The following is a 16131-nucleotide window of genomic DNA, read 5'->3' as shown; positions in this document are numbered from 1 at the left end:
CTCAGCCTTCTCTGCTTTAAAGAAACTAGCCCAAGCCTATCCTGCCTCTCTTTATAGCTCAAATGCTCCATCCCAGGTAATATCCTGGTGAATCTCATTTGCAACTCTTCCAGTATAATCACACCCTTTCTATAGAGCAGAGACCAGAATGGCACACAATACTCCAGCTGTGACCGATCTAAAATTTTGTACAAATGCAACATTACTCCCCCAAGCTCTTAAAACCTGTGCCACAACAGAATGAACAAAGCAAATGTCTCCTATGCTTTCTTAACCACCTTATTAACTTGACCTGCCACTTTCAGGGCTTCCTGAGCGAATACCCCAAGATCCCTCCATTCCTGGGACCCTTCTATATATCTTACTTTCATTTCATCCAAAGTCAACTCACACTTAGCAAGGGCAAAATCCTAGAATTCCCTCCAGTAGGGCATTGTAGATCTACCGACAACACATGGACTGCAGCAATTCAAGAAGGCAGCACACGTTTGGCCTGTACTCCCCACAATTCCTTTTTGAAAGTCTCCCACTGTTCTGCTGTAGTCTTACCCTGAAGTAGCTGATCTGAGTCTACTTTGGCAAGATCTAGCCTTACTTCAATAAAATCTGCCTTACCCCTATTCAAAATCCATTTTTGCAGATCATCTTTTTCCTTTTCCATAACAAACTTAAAAAGTACACTGTTGTGGTAACCATCACTAAAATGTTCCATTACTGTGACTTCAAACATCAGTCCTGGATTAGGTCCAGCACTGCATTGTCACTTACATGACCTTCTACATCTTGATATAAAAGCTCTTATGAATACATTTCAAGAAATCTGCTCACTCTAAACCCTTTATACTAGTCTATCGCAATTAATGTTGGGGGAGTTGAAACTCCTCATATAAGTACCTTCCTGACTTTTGGTGGCATGTTGAATATATAAATTCAGATCATGTATGAGACTATAAACCAAATGGTAATTTTACTGAGTCTTAACAATGTACTTAAGACTTACTGTCTCTACTATTCATCTTGAAATATTAAAATTACAAAGATGCGTTTCCTGTGCCATGGCTTATTATACAACTGATTGCTGTGCTGACTTTTCACAAACTAAAATACTATCATAAAGCTGCTGAAACAGCTCATTGTCCCTCCTGATTGACTGATTAGGTTGCTGAGCAAAAACCATTAAATATAAGCTGCGGGCCACACAGCTGTCCATCAAAGATGATAAGGAATAATTCATCCTGTTCTCCTCACGGATCTGACCCATTTCTTCACCCTGGTCACAGCCAGGAACAAAAACTATTAGTTTAGGATGTCAATGATCTCAGATGCTAAAAATATAACTGGCTGGCTTGATTCATTGATCTGTGTCAAATACTTAAAACACCTTAAAGGAAGTTAAATGCTGTGGATTACGGAAATCATAAACACAAACTAAAAGGGCTGAAAATACACGGTAGGACAGGTACATTTGTGGTGAAAGAAACAGATTTAACAGAACTGGAAAATGTTATGTTTAAAGCAAGTCTCAAGACCTGGAGAGAGAATAAAAAGAATGAAAGAAATGACATGTGATAATGAAGACACGAAAGATTAAAAGGGTAAAGGAGATGGATACAAGGCAAAAGAATATGGTAATAAAACAAGTACACAAGGATTAGACTTCAAGAAGGGAAATCCACTTGGCATTTGAGGCTTTTTACTGGACAATAATTGTGAGAATTCAGGGCATGGGGCCAAGCTTGGCAAATCATATAGTCAAATACACCATCATTCATGGTAGAAAGAAGTCACCAGAACAGATATAATAGAAGCAGAGAAATTGACAGAATGGGGAGTTTTGAAAAAAGAATAATTCACATTATTGGTTGGCTGGACCAACATTAATTGCCCAGAGAGTGAACCATATTGCTGCTGGTTTGGATTTTCCTGGACACATATTGGTCAGACCAGGTAGGGATGACAGTTTCCTTCCCTACAGGACATTAGTGATCCAGATGGGTTGTTCTGACAATCAACTTTGGTCACATGATCCTCATTAGACTCTTAATTCCAGATTTTTCAATAAATTATATTCAAATTCCACAATCAGCCCAGCAGGACCCAAACCCAGGTCCCCAGAACAGGGTGCTGGATTAATTGTCAGCGGCAATTGCTAGTGAATATGATCGTTCATGTGGGGAACTCTGTGTCACTGGCCTTGGGTCTGTGGGTTCTCACGTGGCTGATGAACCTGAGCCTAGAGCCACATTCCTGATCAAACATTTGGCAGGTGTTTCCAGGAGATTAAACTGGTCCTTGGCCTTGAAATCATGGACATTCCTTTCTCCAGTTCCTTTTCTGCGCTCTCTGTTGCCAGTGGGTGTTTTCAAAGAATTGTGTCCCTTCACAAAGGAGCTTCCTCCAAGTCAGTTTCTTCTAATGAAGATTTCCCATGCACTGACATCTATGTAACATTTCTTGACAGAAGCCTTCAGGGAGTCTTTGAAATGCTAACTTTGTGCTCTTGTTCGATTGCCTTCCTCCAGATGGTTGAAAACGATTTGCTTTTGCAGTTGGAAATCAGACATCCTAAGCACATGGCCAGCCCAACAGAGTTCCTTTTGGATGATCTTGGCCTCAATGTGGCTGGTACAGGCTGCTTCAAGGACACTGATGTTGGTACACCTGTCCTCCCAGCTGATGCCAAGAACATCTCAAATATTCCTTGAGGTGGCATCCATACATCATCCAAGTATCTGAGCCAGAGAGAAGAGTAGAAGGATGACTGCTGTGTACACAAGGAGCTTGGTATGAGGACAGAGATCACGGGCTCAAAGGCTGTCATCTTTCAGCATCTGCAGGTTGCAGAGACCCAGCATTGTATCCATTGATGTCAGCCTTAGATGAGAGGTAGCTTCCCAGGTAATAGAAATAGTCCCAAGTTTAGAAGGGTTTCTTCATTGATCTTAATGGAAGGAGAGACAGGAACTTGAGTCTTCTTGAGGATGAGGCCGAGATCAATTCTTTGGTGTACTTTGTGAAGGTATTAGGTGAGGCTTGAAGATTCCCTTCTGAGAAAGCAAAGCTGGAATTGCCATTCACATGCTGAAGTCCCACAAGCAAGGCCAGTGGCATTTCCTTCTTTGATTTCAACCTGTTAAGGTCGAAAGCTTTTCCATCCATCCTTGAGATCATGTCACACCAACAGGATGCTTGTCCTTTCCAGGATGAAAAACAGTGGTGATGAAAATTGAGATAAGGGTGGGGGCAATGGCACATCCATGTTTGACCTCTGTCTTGACTTCAAATGATTCTCTCATATTACCAATAGTGAGGACTGTTACCAACACCTTGTCACAAAGGAGACAGAGCACATTGATGAATTTCACTGAACAGCTCTTCCATGGTACTTCCCAACTGACTGAATTAAAAGCCTAGCTTAGATTGTAAGTTTGCTCACTGAGCTGGAAGATTTGTTCCCAGACGTTTCGTCACCATGCTAGGTAACATCATCAGTGAGTCTCCGTTGAAGTGCTGGTATTTTGTCCCACTTTCTATTTATCTGTCTTAGTCTGTTGTGGTGGGTGATATCACGTCCAGTTCTTTTTCTGAGAGGTTGGTGAATGGGGTCCAAATTGATGTGTTTGTTGATGATGTTACAGTTTGAATGCCAGGCCTCTCAGAATTCCCATCTATGTCTTTGTTTGACCTGTCCCAGGATGGTTATATTGTGCCAGTCGAAGTGGTGTCCCTCATCGTCTGTATGTAAGGATACTAGTGATAGTTGGTCATGTCTTTTGGTGGCTAGTTGATGCTTGGTTATCCTGGTGGCTAGCTTCCTGCCTGTCTGTCCAATGTAATGGCAGCATCCGAGAAGCAGGAAAATCGACGTTTCAGGCAAAAGCCCTTCATTAGGCAGGGTATTTTGTATATGACATTCATTTGCTGGTTGTTGGTACAGGGTCCTTCAAATTCATCAGGAGCTGTTTCAGTGTGGTGGGTGGTTTGTGGGATATCATGATGCCAAGGGGCCAGAGTAGTCTGATCGTCATCTCCGAGATGTCTTTAATGTATGGTAGTGTGGCTAGACTCTCTGGGTGTGTTGTGTCATCTTGTTAAGGTTTGTTGTGTAAGAATCGGCAGATTGTGCTCATTGGGTACCCGTTGTTCTTGATTATGTTGTATTGGTGCTTTCCTTTGGCTTCTTGTAGTTCCTGAGTGCTGCAGTGTGTTGTGGCTCGTTTAAATAATATCCTGATGCAGCTCCGTTTGTGGGTGTTGGGATGATTGCTCCTGTAGTTGAGTATCTGGTCTGTGTGAGTCACTTTCTCATAGATGCTGGTCTGCTGTTCTCCATTGGCTTTCGTTCTACTGTGACATCAAGGAAGGGGAATCTGTTGTTGTTCTCTTCCTCTTTGATGAACTTTACATCAGTAATGATGTTCTTTATGTGTTTATGGGTTTCTTCTAATTTGTTCCATTTCGTGATGACAAAGGCGCGATCCACATAATGAACCCAAAGCTTGGGCTTGATCATGGGGAGGGCTGTTCATTGCATCATCGCTTCTGCCAAGAATCCTGATATTGGTGATCCCATGTGCGTACCATTGATTTGTTTGTGGGTCTTGTCATTGAAGGTGAAGTGGGTTGTGAGGCACAGGTCTACTCGTGTGAGGATGCTGTCCTTGCTGATGGAGTAAGTGCTGTCTAGTGTTTGTGTCCTTGGCTCATCTAGCAGTGAGTCCAGTGTTTCTGTGGCTAGGGTGATGTTTATTGATGTGAATAGGGCCGTAACATCGAAGGAAACCATGACCTCGTCATCCTCTACCTTGGGGTCTTTGATGTTGTTCAAGAATTCCTGGGTGGAGTGGTGTGAGTCTTCTACTAGGTATTTCAGTTTGCGTTGAAGTTTCTTTGCTAGTCTGTACACCTGGTTTCATTTAATGAAGGCTGAGCAATGAAAACCATAGCTCCATGGTTTGGTTGGAAACCACACTGTCTTTCAGGAATCATCTCCTCAGATATTGGGAGAAGGCACCTTGTGAGGCCTTGGGAGTTGACCTTCCCAGTGTCCTAGAGTAGAGACTTTCCTCAGAAATTCTCAAAAGTCACTTTGTCTCCTTTCTTAAAGAAATTGGCGATGGTAGGATCCATCAAATCATTAGACATTTCTTCTTTGAGCCAGATTTTCAGGAAGAGTTGATGGAGATGACAGGTAAGTTCTGCTCCTCCAAGTCTGAAAATTCCTTTTGGGATCCCATCTACCCCTGCGGCTTCTCCTTTCTTCATGCGTTGAATGGTGGCTTCAACTTCTCCCACACTAGATGCAAGTCCAAGGTTATCTTTGATCGGGAGTTGGTGGATTTCCTTAAACATGTCTTCGTCAATGACTGCATGAAAGTTTTGGAGTTCTTTGAAGTGTTCTCTCCATCAGAGGCTGACGTTATCTCTGTCGCTGAAAAGAATTTCGTCTTGATCCTGCGCCAGTTTGAGGCCAATGTGTTCAGTTCATCTCTTTCCTTGCAGCCACTGAAGAAACCCTGGGTGTGGTGGGTGTCAACAAGGAGTTGCATTTCCTTAGCTTTCTCAGTCCACCACTGGTTCTTGGTCTCTAAATTAATAGTCCAGTGCTAATGTCACTTGGCCATCGCCTTCCCATTTACTACTTTCAGATCTGTCCTGCAGCAGATGCATTATTCCCACTGGCCTCTTCATCAGGACCCTTAAATCTTCTCCCACTTTCCACTTCTGTCGTGACACTGGTTTTGAACTCCAGGGCTTAGAATCTGGTAGCACCAGCCTTGATCACTGCTTTACTTGAGAATACTGGGATGGCAGTGCTGCTTTATACCTGAATGTCGAATTCTCCACCTCCTGATGCTACCTGGCCCACTGCGTTCTTCCAGACTCCTGCTTGGCTACTCTGGATTCCAGCATCTACAATTTTTTTGTCTCGAGCTAACTGGATTGATTAGCAGCTCTCTGAGCTGGAAATGTGTTGCTGGAAAAGCACAGCAGGTCAGGCAGCATCCAAGGAGCAGGAGAATCGACGTTTTGGGCACGAGCCCTTCTTCAGGCTCATGCCCAACCTGAAATGTCGATTCTCCTGCTCCTTGGATGCTGCCTGACCTGCTGCGTTTTTCCAGCAACACATTTTCAGCTCTGTTCTCCAGCATCTGCAGTCCTCACTTTCTCCTAGCAGCTCTCTGAATCAGGGCCTTCACCCATGTGACCAGCAGAAGTCCCATCTCCACCCAATTAAGACTTTTGGAGTGTTAAATCACTGTGGAAATGCTGTGATCAGCAGGAATGAGCTCCCCAACATTCAAAAATTTCGGGCCATTGCTTTATAAACTACGCCAAGAAATGGAGACAAAGAAATCAAGTTAGGGAAGAATCACCATTAGACCATGTCAAGGCAAGAGAAGGGTGAACGTTGAAAACAGAGTTGTTAAGTTGTCCACATCAATGAAGTTGTTAATAATAAAAACATCAATAACAAAAAAATCTGGAATTTAGAGTCTAATGATTACCATGAATCCATTGTCAATTGTCAGAAAAACCCATCTGGCTCATGTCCTTTAGAGAAGAAAATCTGCTATCCTTACTTGGTTTGGCCGACATGTCACACCAGATTCACAGCAATATGGTTGGCTCTTAACTGCTCTCTGGGAAATTAGGGATAGGCAATTAATCACAACAATGGGCAATCACAGAACCACAACAATGGGCAATTAATGCTGGCCGAGGAGCAATGCCCTGATCCTGTGAATGAATTAAAAAAGAAACATGTGGAGAGAAATTGTGAGAAAGTGGTCCAAAGATGGACAGGAACAAAGAATGCTCCTCTTATCAAAGATAAAGGAAAGCATGGCTAGAACCCATATGGGTTTCAAGTAACTTTTTTTTTATTTGGAGCAAGTGATGAGATGTAAAGAAATTATTGTGCAATGTGAGGGAGATGTGACTCAATGAGGATAGAGATCCTCTCTCCATCAAGAATATCTGAGGACTCTCCAATTCTTCCCTGAAATGACTTTCATCTACCAATATCTCCCTGCCTCTACCTGACTGGGGCAGCACAGTGACTCAGTGGTTAGCACTGCTGCCTCACAGTGTCAGGGACCCGGGTTCAATTCCAGCCTCAGGCAACTGTCAATGTGGAGTTAGCACATTCTCCCCATGTCTGTGTGTGCTTCCTCCGGGTGCTCCAGTTTCCTCCCACAGTCTGAAGATGTGCAGGTTAGGTGAATTGGCTGAGCTAAATTGCCCATAGTGTTCAGAGATGTGCAAGTGATTAGGCATTAGTCAGGGGCAAATGTAGAGTAATAGGGTAGGAGAACAGGTCTGGGTGGGTTATTCTTTGGAGGGTCAGTGTGGACTTGTTGGGCTGAAGGGCCTGTTTCCACACTTTAGGGATTCTATGATCCTATGTCTGAACCAAAACTGAACAACTCCTCTTTCACTCTACAGACTGATGCATAATTAGACAGTCATCCAAGACATAGGTAATAGGACTGTTGGTTAAAGTGAACAGATAGCTTTGAATGAGTTTATGTAGGAAGATCAAACCACCAGATCACAAAATCATGGATTAAATATTTCAGTCACAATCGGAGAGAGGACAAGGACATCAACAATTGCGCATCTGGTGGAACTGCTAATTCCACTGATAGTGTTAGATGCTTCCAGTCTGTTTGTTCATATTTGAAGAAATGAATGCAATTAATGGGATAGATAGTGATTGTTTAACAATTTGCATTTACGTAGCACCTTTAATGAAGTAAAACATCCCAAGGGGCTTCAGAAGGGCACGTGCAAACAACATCTGACAGGATTCACTAAGTTGATAGGCTGTGACTATTCACACAAAAAAGTATTGGTAAAGTCACAACAGAGGTCCATAGAACTACTCTCTCATCACGGAGTGAGACAACTGGCAGTGGGTTAACCTGAGGGCCACTACACCTCAGGTGAGGGGACAGAATGAGAAGGCAGTACCTTCAGCCAATACAGGATGTCGCACTGTTCATTCAATACACATAGCCACCATGTACTACTACAAAATTAGCACATACTTGTTTACAGAAAGTGGCACATGTACAGTTAAACAGGTTTCTCAGCAATCAAATAGGCACAATGGCTAACCAATGTGAGTGAGTCAGGCTCAGTTGCATGATTATGTGCAAGAGCAATGGTGATGGGGGAGAGAGGAGAGTCTGTGAGGACAAGCTAGAAAGGGCTCCTCCCTCCCTCCCTCCTATACATATACAAACAAACACACACACACACACATAATATTTGAAAGGTCTTGTGAAGAGGAAAGTCTTGTTGATAGGATAGAGAAAAATAAGGATAGTTTACCACAGTCACAAAGGATGTCATTCGTTATTTATGTAAGAGTCATTTCAGCATACTGTTAAGGACAGAAAATTGATTGGAGGAATTATTGGAGGATTTCTAACATGGAAGTTGTGGAAATGTTTACACCAATCATTGAAATACGCTAGATGGCTTATAGTGGCCTGAATTTTGTAAGTGTAATTATTTTGAAACAGTCTGCGTTCATCCTCAGTCCTCTAAAAGTGTCAGCTACATCTGGAACCTGCATTCATGTGGACTTAAAACAAAAATCCAGATATGCAACTAATTTTGCATCTCGATGCATTATACAATTGCCTCATTAACAGCAGAAATAACTGTATTGTTCAGAAGAAATTGTATGTAATCTTACTGAGCAAGTGTATCATTACAATGTAGCCTTGCTTAATTCACTCACCTTTGGTGGAATGAGGCTATCAAGCATGTTAATACTTTGCATGATAATAAAAGCCTCCAACATTTCCATCTTGTATTCCAGTGACTGGACACTAAACCTGTACAGTTCAGCAAAGGATTCTGCAAAAAGCTTCCGCAGAATCTCAGCTGCCTGTTGGGATCTTTTCTTCAACCAGCCCTAAGACAAACAAGTCAAAGAATAAAGCTCAATTACTCGGTTATTTAAACTTTTGATATAATTTACTACGTTATTTAAAATTTGATACATCATATACTATATGTAAACTTCATTAACTACTAAAGATGCAAAGGGTCACAATTCAGTACAGTTGATATTTTATAAATGCCAGGACAAATTTTGTAATGGGATACATTACGGTGGAACTTCTACCTCCAGCAGAGACATAAAATGATTGTCAGCTAATCAGTCACCCAGTTTTCTTTACATTGACTCCAACTGGGTATGGTCGTTATCAGATCCATTGGCCCAGATTTTCATGTGATTGAGATTTCACTGACCTTTAAAAGTGGTGGGCAAGACCCAAACCCAGATACCCTGACAGTCTCTGACAGATAATATCTTACTAGTAGGGAAAGTAGATGATTACAGAAGGGAAAGCTAAACTAATCTGGCTTTCTGAACTCAGAAAAATTAAGCCCATTTGTGCTCTAGCCAGAACAGAGTGTGTTCTGAATTTCTACTTGTAAATGCTGTCTTTAGAACCGTCAAGCTATGAAGTTATTTAGAATCTCAGTCTGTGTCTGTGAAAGTCGAAAAAAAATGTGTTTTAGCAATTACAATTTTGTTGACTTTGCTTCAAGGATTATTATTAAAATATTGTAATGCTTGGCTGATTTCCACAACCTATCATTTTATCAGTTCTAAAATAAAAGTTAGATTATTGACAACTCAAAGAATTTATTTAAAAAATCACTATGGTGTAGCTTTATGTGTCTGTATGATTGATAACAGATTTAGCTGTACGGGGAGTGAAATATTTTGAATAGGTTTTCATGAAAGGGAGTTTTATTTTAGCCATTCCTGAAGAAGGGCCTGTGCCCGAAACGTCGAATCTCCTGTTCCCTGGATGCTGCCTGACCTGCTGTGCTGTTCCAGCAATAAAGTTTCAGTTTTATTTTACTATCGCAAAGCTTGTAATAGATATCTACACTTGTTTTATTTCATCTCAACATGGCTTCTGAGAATTATCCATGGTCAATATTGGTGATTTGGCATGAAGGCTATAAGGGCAAAGGGTAATGGATTGGTTAAAATAAGTTGGCATTAAGACTAAATGGGCATGTGGTTGTTAGCATGAGGTTTATATATTGAATAGAAGAGATCATAGGTTGAGTGGGGGTCATGAGTTGGCATACAGGAATGATGGATCATTCAGGTATGTGGTCGGAATGGATGGCATGAGTTGACAGGAATGGAGCATGGGAATTGGGAGCTAGAGGCCTCATATTTAATGAAACAAATGGGACAAAGTTCCAGAAAACTAAAGTAAATCTTTTAAACAGCCCACCTTGGCTTGACCCCATCCCATACCCACCCACACCTGGAACTAGGATCCTGCTATTTGGGTGAGTTTCTCCTATGATGGGTCTGGTGAACTGTGAGATTTTCCAACTCCTGCAACCTGATTTGTAATGAAAATCCTTCCATTACCTCCAGTTTTACAACCCCGCCACAGTTTGAAATTCCAGTGAGTGATTTTTGCACTTACACCGTTACTCCAAATCTTCCAACAATGTATTGATTGAGGAAAATGAACATCACATTATAATAAAAATAGCTTAAGTTAAATAAAATGTTGAGGACATTTTAGTCCTTTAACAGATAATTCTTTGGCCACAAAAATAAAAGAAGATAAGATTTAAATACCTCAAGGATGGGGCTGAAATTCAAGACTGAAGAACTCATGAAGACCATGCCATTTCGAGAAACAGTTGCAGGAGAGGCATTGTCTATGTTGTGTGGTTCAAACACAATTTTACAGTTCGGAGCCATGGGAATACGATCACCATTTGCCAAAGTAAGGGTTTTGTTATCATCAAGCACGGAGTTTAAATTTTCAATCCAAATGGCATCAACAGGACCATCCAGTACAATCCAGATGTGTTCTCCTGCAGCACAGACAACAATAATAAAGCAGTACTGTCTAATGTTAATTCATTCAACAACATGGAAGAAACAGTAACGCGTGTCCAATCCAGAATATGTTACTTCAAGGGGGTGAATTAGAACAGATGGTCTTCCCACTGTTGCCCTTCTCCATCAAACTGATGCAAGCAGTCGTATTTGGAAGTCCTGCCAAATAAAACTTGGCCAACTGCTGTTGTGCTTCCTGTAGATAATACACTGCAGGCACTGTAATCTGTAAATTGGATATTTGAGCTATTTGTTGCTGATAGAAACAGAAACATACTCAGCAGATCTGTCAACATCAAAATCATTCTGATGAAAGGTCATTAACCTGATATGTCAACTCCATTTCCCTCTCCACAAACGGTCCTGGAACCACAGAGTATTTTCAGCGTTTAATTCTATTTCATCATTTTAGATTTCCTGAATCCACAGTATTTTCTTTTATATTCGTAAATTTTAGAGTTTGTGTTGCAAATTAAGGTATACCAGAGATACTTCCTTAGATTCATTTGGCTATTTGTTCCCACAAACAGAGTCACTCCAATGGAAGTTAATTCACACTGTTCTTTATCTACTTTACTCAATGATGTGATCACAGGAGTGAACACTTGTACTTTCAAAAAATATTTATATCATTATTATGTTTTACTTATTAAGTCTCCTAGAAAAAGTTTAAAGTATTATTTAAAGTTAGGCAGGACCCAATACAAATGAATAACATCTTCATTTCATAATAACATAAATATTTAATATGAAATACAATTAAAATCAGACTCACTCAACACAAAAAGCACCAATTATCTTGGTGTTAAATTGCTACAGAAAGACATTTTGCACTTTGCAAGCTTGATAATAAACAGATGATTTTATCCACTCAGTCATTCGCACAATCTTTACTCTAACTATTTCACAATGTTCTGTGTCCAATATACTCACACCTTTGTTTTCACTTCATTCTTCCCACAGCGGGAAGTAAAATCAATGACTTTTAAACACAATAAACTAACATTTTATTTACCCATTTTCTAGAGAAAAGTTGTGATTTGTAATCGGCTGCTGTTCACTGTCGTTGAAACAGGCAGCATGAAAATCATGCTAGTGGGGCTGCACAATTCTGCTCCTGCATCATCATTCCTTTCTCAAGGTGGGCAGAGACGTACAAGGTGGGAGTAATGTCAGATGTAGGATATAATGAGGTATGGTGTATGGAGGTAATAATTAGTTTAGGTGAACAATTTACTGAGGTAAGGACATGGTTAGTGCAGTGCAGACAGTTTAACCTAATGACCTTGAAAAAGATAATCAGCACTTCATAATGTTCAGAAGCTATAACGCCAAGTCTAAATAACAACGTAATATCATTTGCATGAGGAGGTCCAGGGTATAGATAAAGTTGGTACATGGAGACAAAACCATCAAATACAACAAAAAACAGAAGTTCTGATAAAATTGAAAGAAGCGCAGCATAAATCACAAGGATTGAGACATGCAGACGAGACAGGATTTGAAAAAAACACAGCTTGCTCTTGCTTAAAATAGCTAACTTAATCTTAACCAATGTTGCATTTAATGAATGTAACATGAAATGTATAAATATATTATTTTGAACTACAGCTAGCAGAGTGCTTTGGAGGCTGCTCTCCCACACTTCGTGGTTAGGAGCTCTGAATAAAGGTCGATATGTTCTACTTAATACTCACGACTCCTGTTCAAAATCTCTCCCCAGCACTCTCTAAAATGCCACGTTATGTAAAACACAGGGGAGTAAGACTACGCTGAAGATCTTTGCTGATGAAGCCCAGATCTATTCAGGTTTATAAACTGCATTTCTAATATCCAAAAAACTTGTTAATTGTTTGGTCTTGTCACTTCTTGTGTCTTCCCTCTGCATCAGTAGTCAATTCCTTATGGTTCCTCAGATATTTAACACCTCATCTTTATAAAATCACCACTCATTCTGCGTGAAGGTGAGAAAACCTTTGGGAGATCACACTGTCACAGACTGGAAGAATCATGGCAGCTTGAAGGCTATCTTGCACAGGCATGCAGCATGCAGGTCAACCTTCAGTTGTCCAAGTAAGAACTGAAAATCCAGGAATTAGAATCCATTCCAATCAATAATTACGTCAGGATGACCTGCAGCCTTCAACTACCATATGTTTGCTGTCAATAACTCCCTGTACCATGGAGCAGCCAGCTACTACTGCAAGTGACTGTTTTCGTTATGGTCAAAGTAGTTATGTGACAGCCCTGATAAACATGTATTGGACACCTGAGGAATACATTTGTAGGGGGCAGATTGTGAAGTCTTGCAGAAATATGTAACAGATCCCTGGAAGGAGTTAGAGATGAAGACATTTCAGATTGTGATGACATTGATGATCACAGGCAAGAGCTGCCTACCTAGGCTCCTTTGGCAGGTTTAATTGGAAGCACACTAGCTTTCGGAGCGACGCTCCTTCATCAGGTGATTGTGGAGGGCTCGATCGTAACACAGAATTTATAGCAAAAATTTGCAGTGTGATGTAACTGAAATTATACATTGAAGAATTGATTGTCTGTTAAACCTTTCATCTGTTAGAATACAAGTGATAGTTTCACTTCTTTCATGTGTAAATCACAAAACCCTTTTTTTAAAAGTTGCATTCTCGGGTTAGCTGTTAACAATGGTGATAGCTAGACAATATGTTGAAGGTGTTAGCCCCCTGTGTTCTCTGTCTATGACCTGATGTTTAGATTGATTCTAATCTAAAAAGTGAGATAACAGAGTTCTACATGAATTCATGCAGTTTTTGAGCTCAGAGTTCTTCATGAATGTATGCAGTTTTTGAGCAAAGTGCAATGTAACTCTGCAAGTACAAAAAAATTCACCACACAAAATATATGTGTGCATGTGGGTCTTTGTCTGTCTGTGTGTGTGTCTGTCTGCGGTGGGGGTTGTGAGTGTGTGTGTGTGTGTGTTTAGGAGCCCACTGATGAACTAGAACACTCATCACAGGGATCTGTAGAGGAGCAACCAAAGAAGGTGTCAACATGGACCCCACCAGAGGGCCGCTGCCCTGGGCTTGACATGTATGCTCAAACTGTCAGGAAATATATAAATGCCAGATTCATCAGCCGTACCCATAAGGTAGAGCAAAACATCACCTGTTCACAATGCAATGCCATCCAGGCTCTCAAAACCAATCACAACATTGTCATCAAACCAGCAGATAAAGGAGGAGCCATTGTCATTCAGAATAGAACAGATTACTGCAAGGAAGTGTACCGACAACTGAACAACCAGGAACACTGCAGGTAACCACCAGCTGATCCGACCAAAGAACATATCCGAGAATTAAACACACTGATCAGAACTTTGGATCCAGTCCTTCAGAGCTCCCTACATGCCCTCATCCCACATACTTCTCGTGTAGGCTACTTCTACTGCCTTCCAAAAGGTACACAAAGCCAACACACCAGGACGTCCCATCCTGTCGGGAAATGGGACCCTATGTGAGAATCTCTCTGGCTATGTGGAAGGCATCTTATTGTACCTATTGTACAGGGGATCTCCAGCTTCTGTCGTGACACTACGGATTTCTTACAGAAACTCAGCACCCATGGACCAGTCGAACCGGGAACATTCCTCATCACAATGGACGTTTCCGCACTCTACACCAGCACCCGCCACAAGGATGGCATCGCAGCAACAGCCTCAGTACTCAACACCAACAACTGCCAGTCTCCAAATACCATCCTACAACTCATCCACTTTATCCTCGATCATAACGTCTTCACCTTTGACAACCAATTCTTCATCCAGACACATGGAACAGCCATGGGGACCAAATTTGCACCCCATTATGCCAACATTTTTATGCACAGGTTCAAACAAGATTTCTTCTCTATGCAGGATCTCCAACCGACATTATACACCAGGTACATTGATGACATTTTCTTCCTCTGGACCCATGGCGAAGAGTCACTGATAAGACTACACAGTGACATCAACATCCCACCATCAAACTCACCATGGACTACTCTCGACTGTCTGTCTCATTCTTGGACATGTGTGTATCCATCAAGGACGGACAGCTCAGCACCACACTCTACCGCAAACCCACAGACAACCTCACAATGCTACACTTCTCCAGCTTCCACCCAAAACATATTAAAACAGCCATTCCCTATGGACAAGCCCTAAGCATACACCGAATCTGCTCGAATGAGAAGGAACGTGACGGACACCTGGAAGTACTCAGGGATGCCCTCACAAGAACGGGGTACGATGCTCAACTCATCGACCGTCAGTTCCGACGTGCCACAGCAAGGAACCATAATGACCTTCTCAGGAGACAGACACAGGCTGCAACTGACAGGGTACCCTTCGTTGTTCAGTACTTCCCAGGGGCTGAAAAATTACGCCATGTTCTTAGTGACCTGCAACACATTATCAATGAGGATGAGCACCTCACCAAGACCTTCCCCACACCTTCACTACTTGCCTTTAAACAACCGCCAAACCTCAAACAGACCATTCTTCGTAGCAAACTGCCCGGCTCTCAGGACAACTCCATACAACCCTGTCACGGTGGACGCTGCAAGACGTGTCAGATTGTGGACATAGATATCACTATTACGCGTGGGAACACCTCCCACCTTGTATATGGCAGGTACTCATGTGACTCAGCCAACGTTGTCTATCTTATACGTTGCATGCAAGGATGCCTGGAGGCATGGTACATTGAGGAAACCGAGCAAACGCTACGACAACGGATGAATGGGCACCGCACAACAATCAACAGGCAGGAGGGTTCCCTCCCAGTTGGGTAACACTTCAGTGGTCCAGGACATTCAGCCTCGGACCTTCGGGTGACCATCCTCCAAGGTGGACTTCGGGACAGGCAGCAGAGGAAAGTGGCCGAGCAGAGGCTGATAGCTAAGTTCGGTACCCATAGGGAGGGCCTCAACCGGGACCTTGGGTTCATGTCACATTACAGGTGGTGATCACCATTGCACTACACACACACACACACACACACACACACACACAAATATTCCTAAACACACACACACTCTCACATACACACGGACACAGGTACACACAGACGCGCACACAGACACCCACACACACCCTTATAGACACACACACTCCACACATGCACCCCTTCACAGACATAAGACACTCTGCACTCACGACACACACTTTCTCACAACCCCCACCCCAGACAGACACACACACA

The 16131-nt window shown here is 42.0% G+C and overlaps 1 protein-coding gene across 2 annotated transcripts in view; it reads right to left on the bottom strand.

Annotated features, from left to right (window-relative positions):
* Positions 1-16131, bottom strand: part of dnah5 (dynein, axonemal, heavy chain 5) — a 343383-nt gene that overhangs the window by 138015 nt on the left and 189237 nt on the right. For both annotated transcript variants that reach the window (XM_043689617.2, XM_087987009.1), the window contains 2 exons: positions 10643-10884; positions 8756-8932 (listed from right to left, as the gene is read on the bottom strand). In XM_043689617.2, coding sequence (XP_043545552.2) covers positions 8756-8932; positions 10643-10884 — 419 coding nt within the window. The remainder of the gene's footprint in view (positions 1-8755; positions 8933-10642; positions 10885-16131) is intronic.

This window comes from Chiloscyllium plagiosum, unplaced genomic scaffold (assembly GCF_037043375.1).
Source record: "Chiloscyllium plagiosum isolate Xiang-an unplaced genomic scaffold, Cpla_swu_hap1 HiC_scaffold_5, whole genome shotgun sequence".
Lineage (NCBI taxonomy): Eukaryota > Metazoa > Chordata > Chondrichthyes > Orectolobiformes > Hemiscylliidae > Chiloscyllium > Chiloscyllium plagiosum.
Note: the sequence above shows the minus strand (reverse complement) of the source record. Positions and strands in the feature narration are given on the sequence as shown.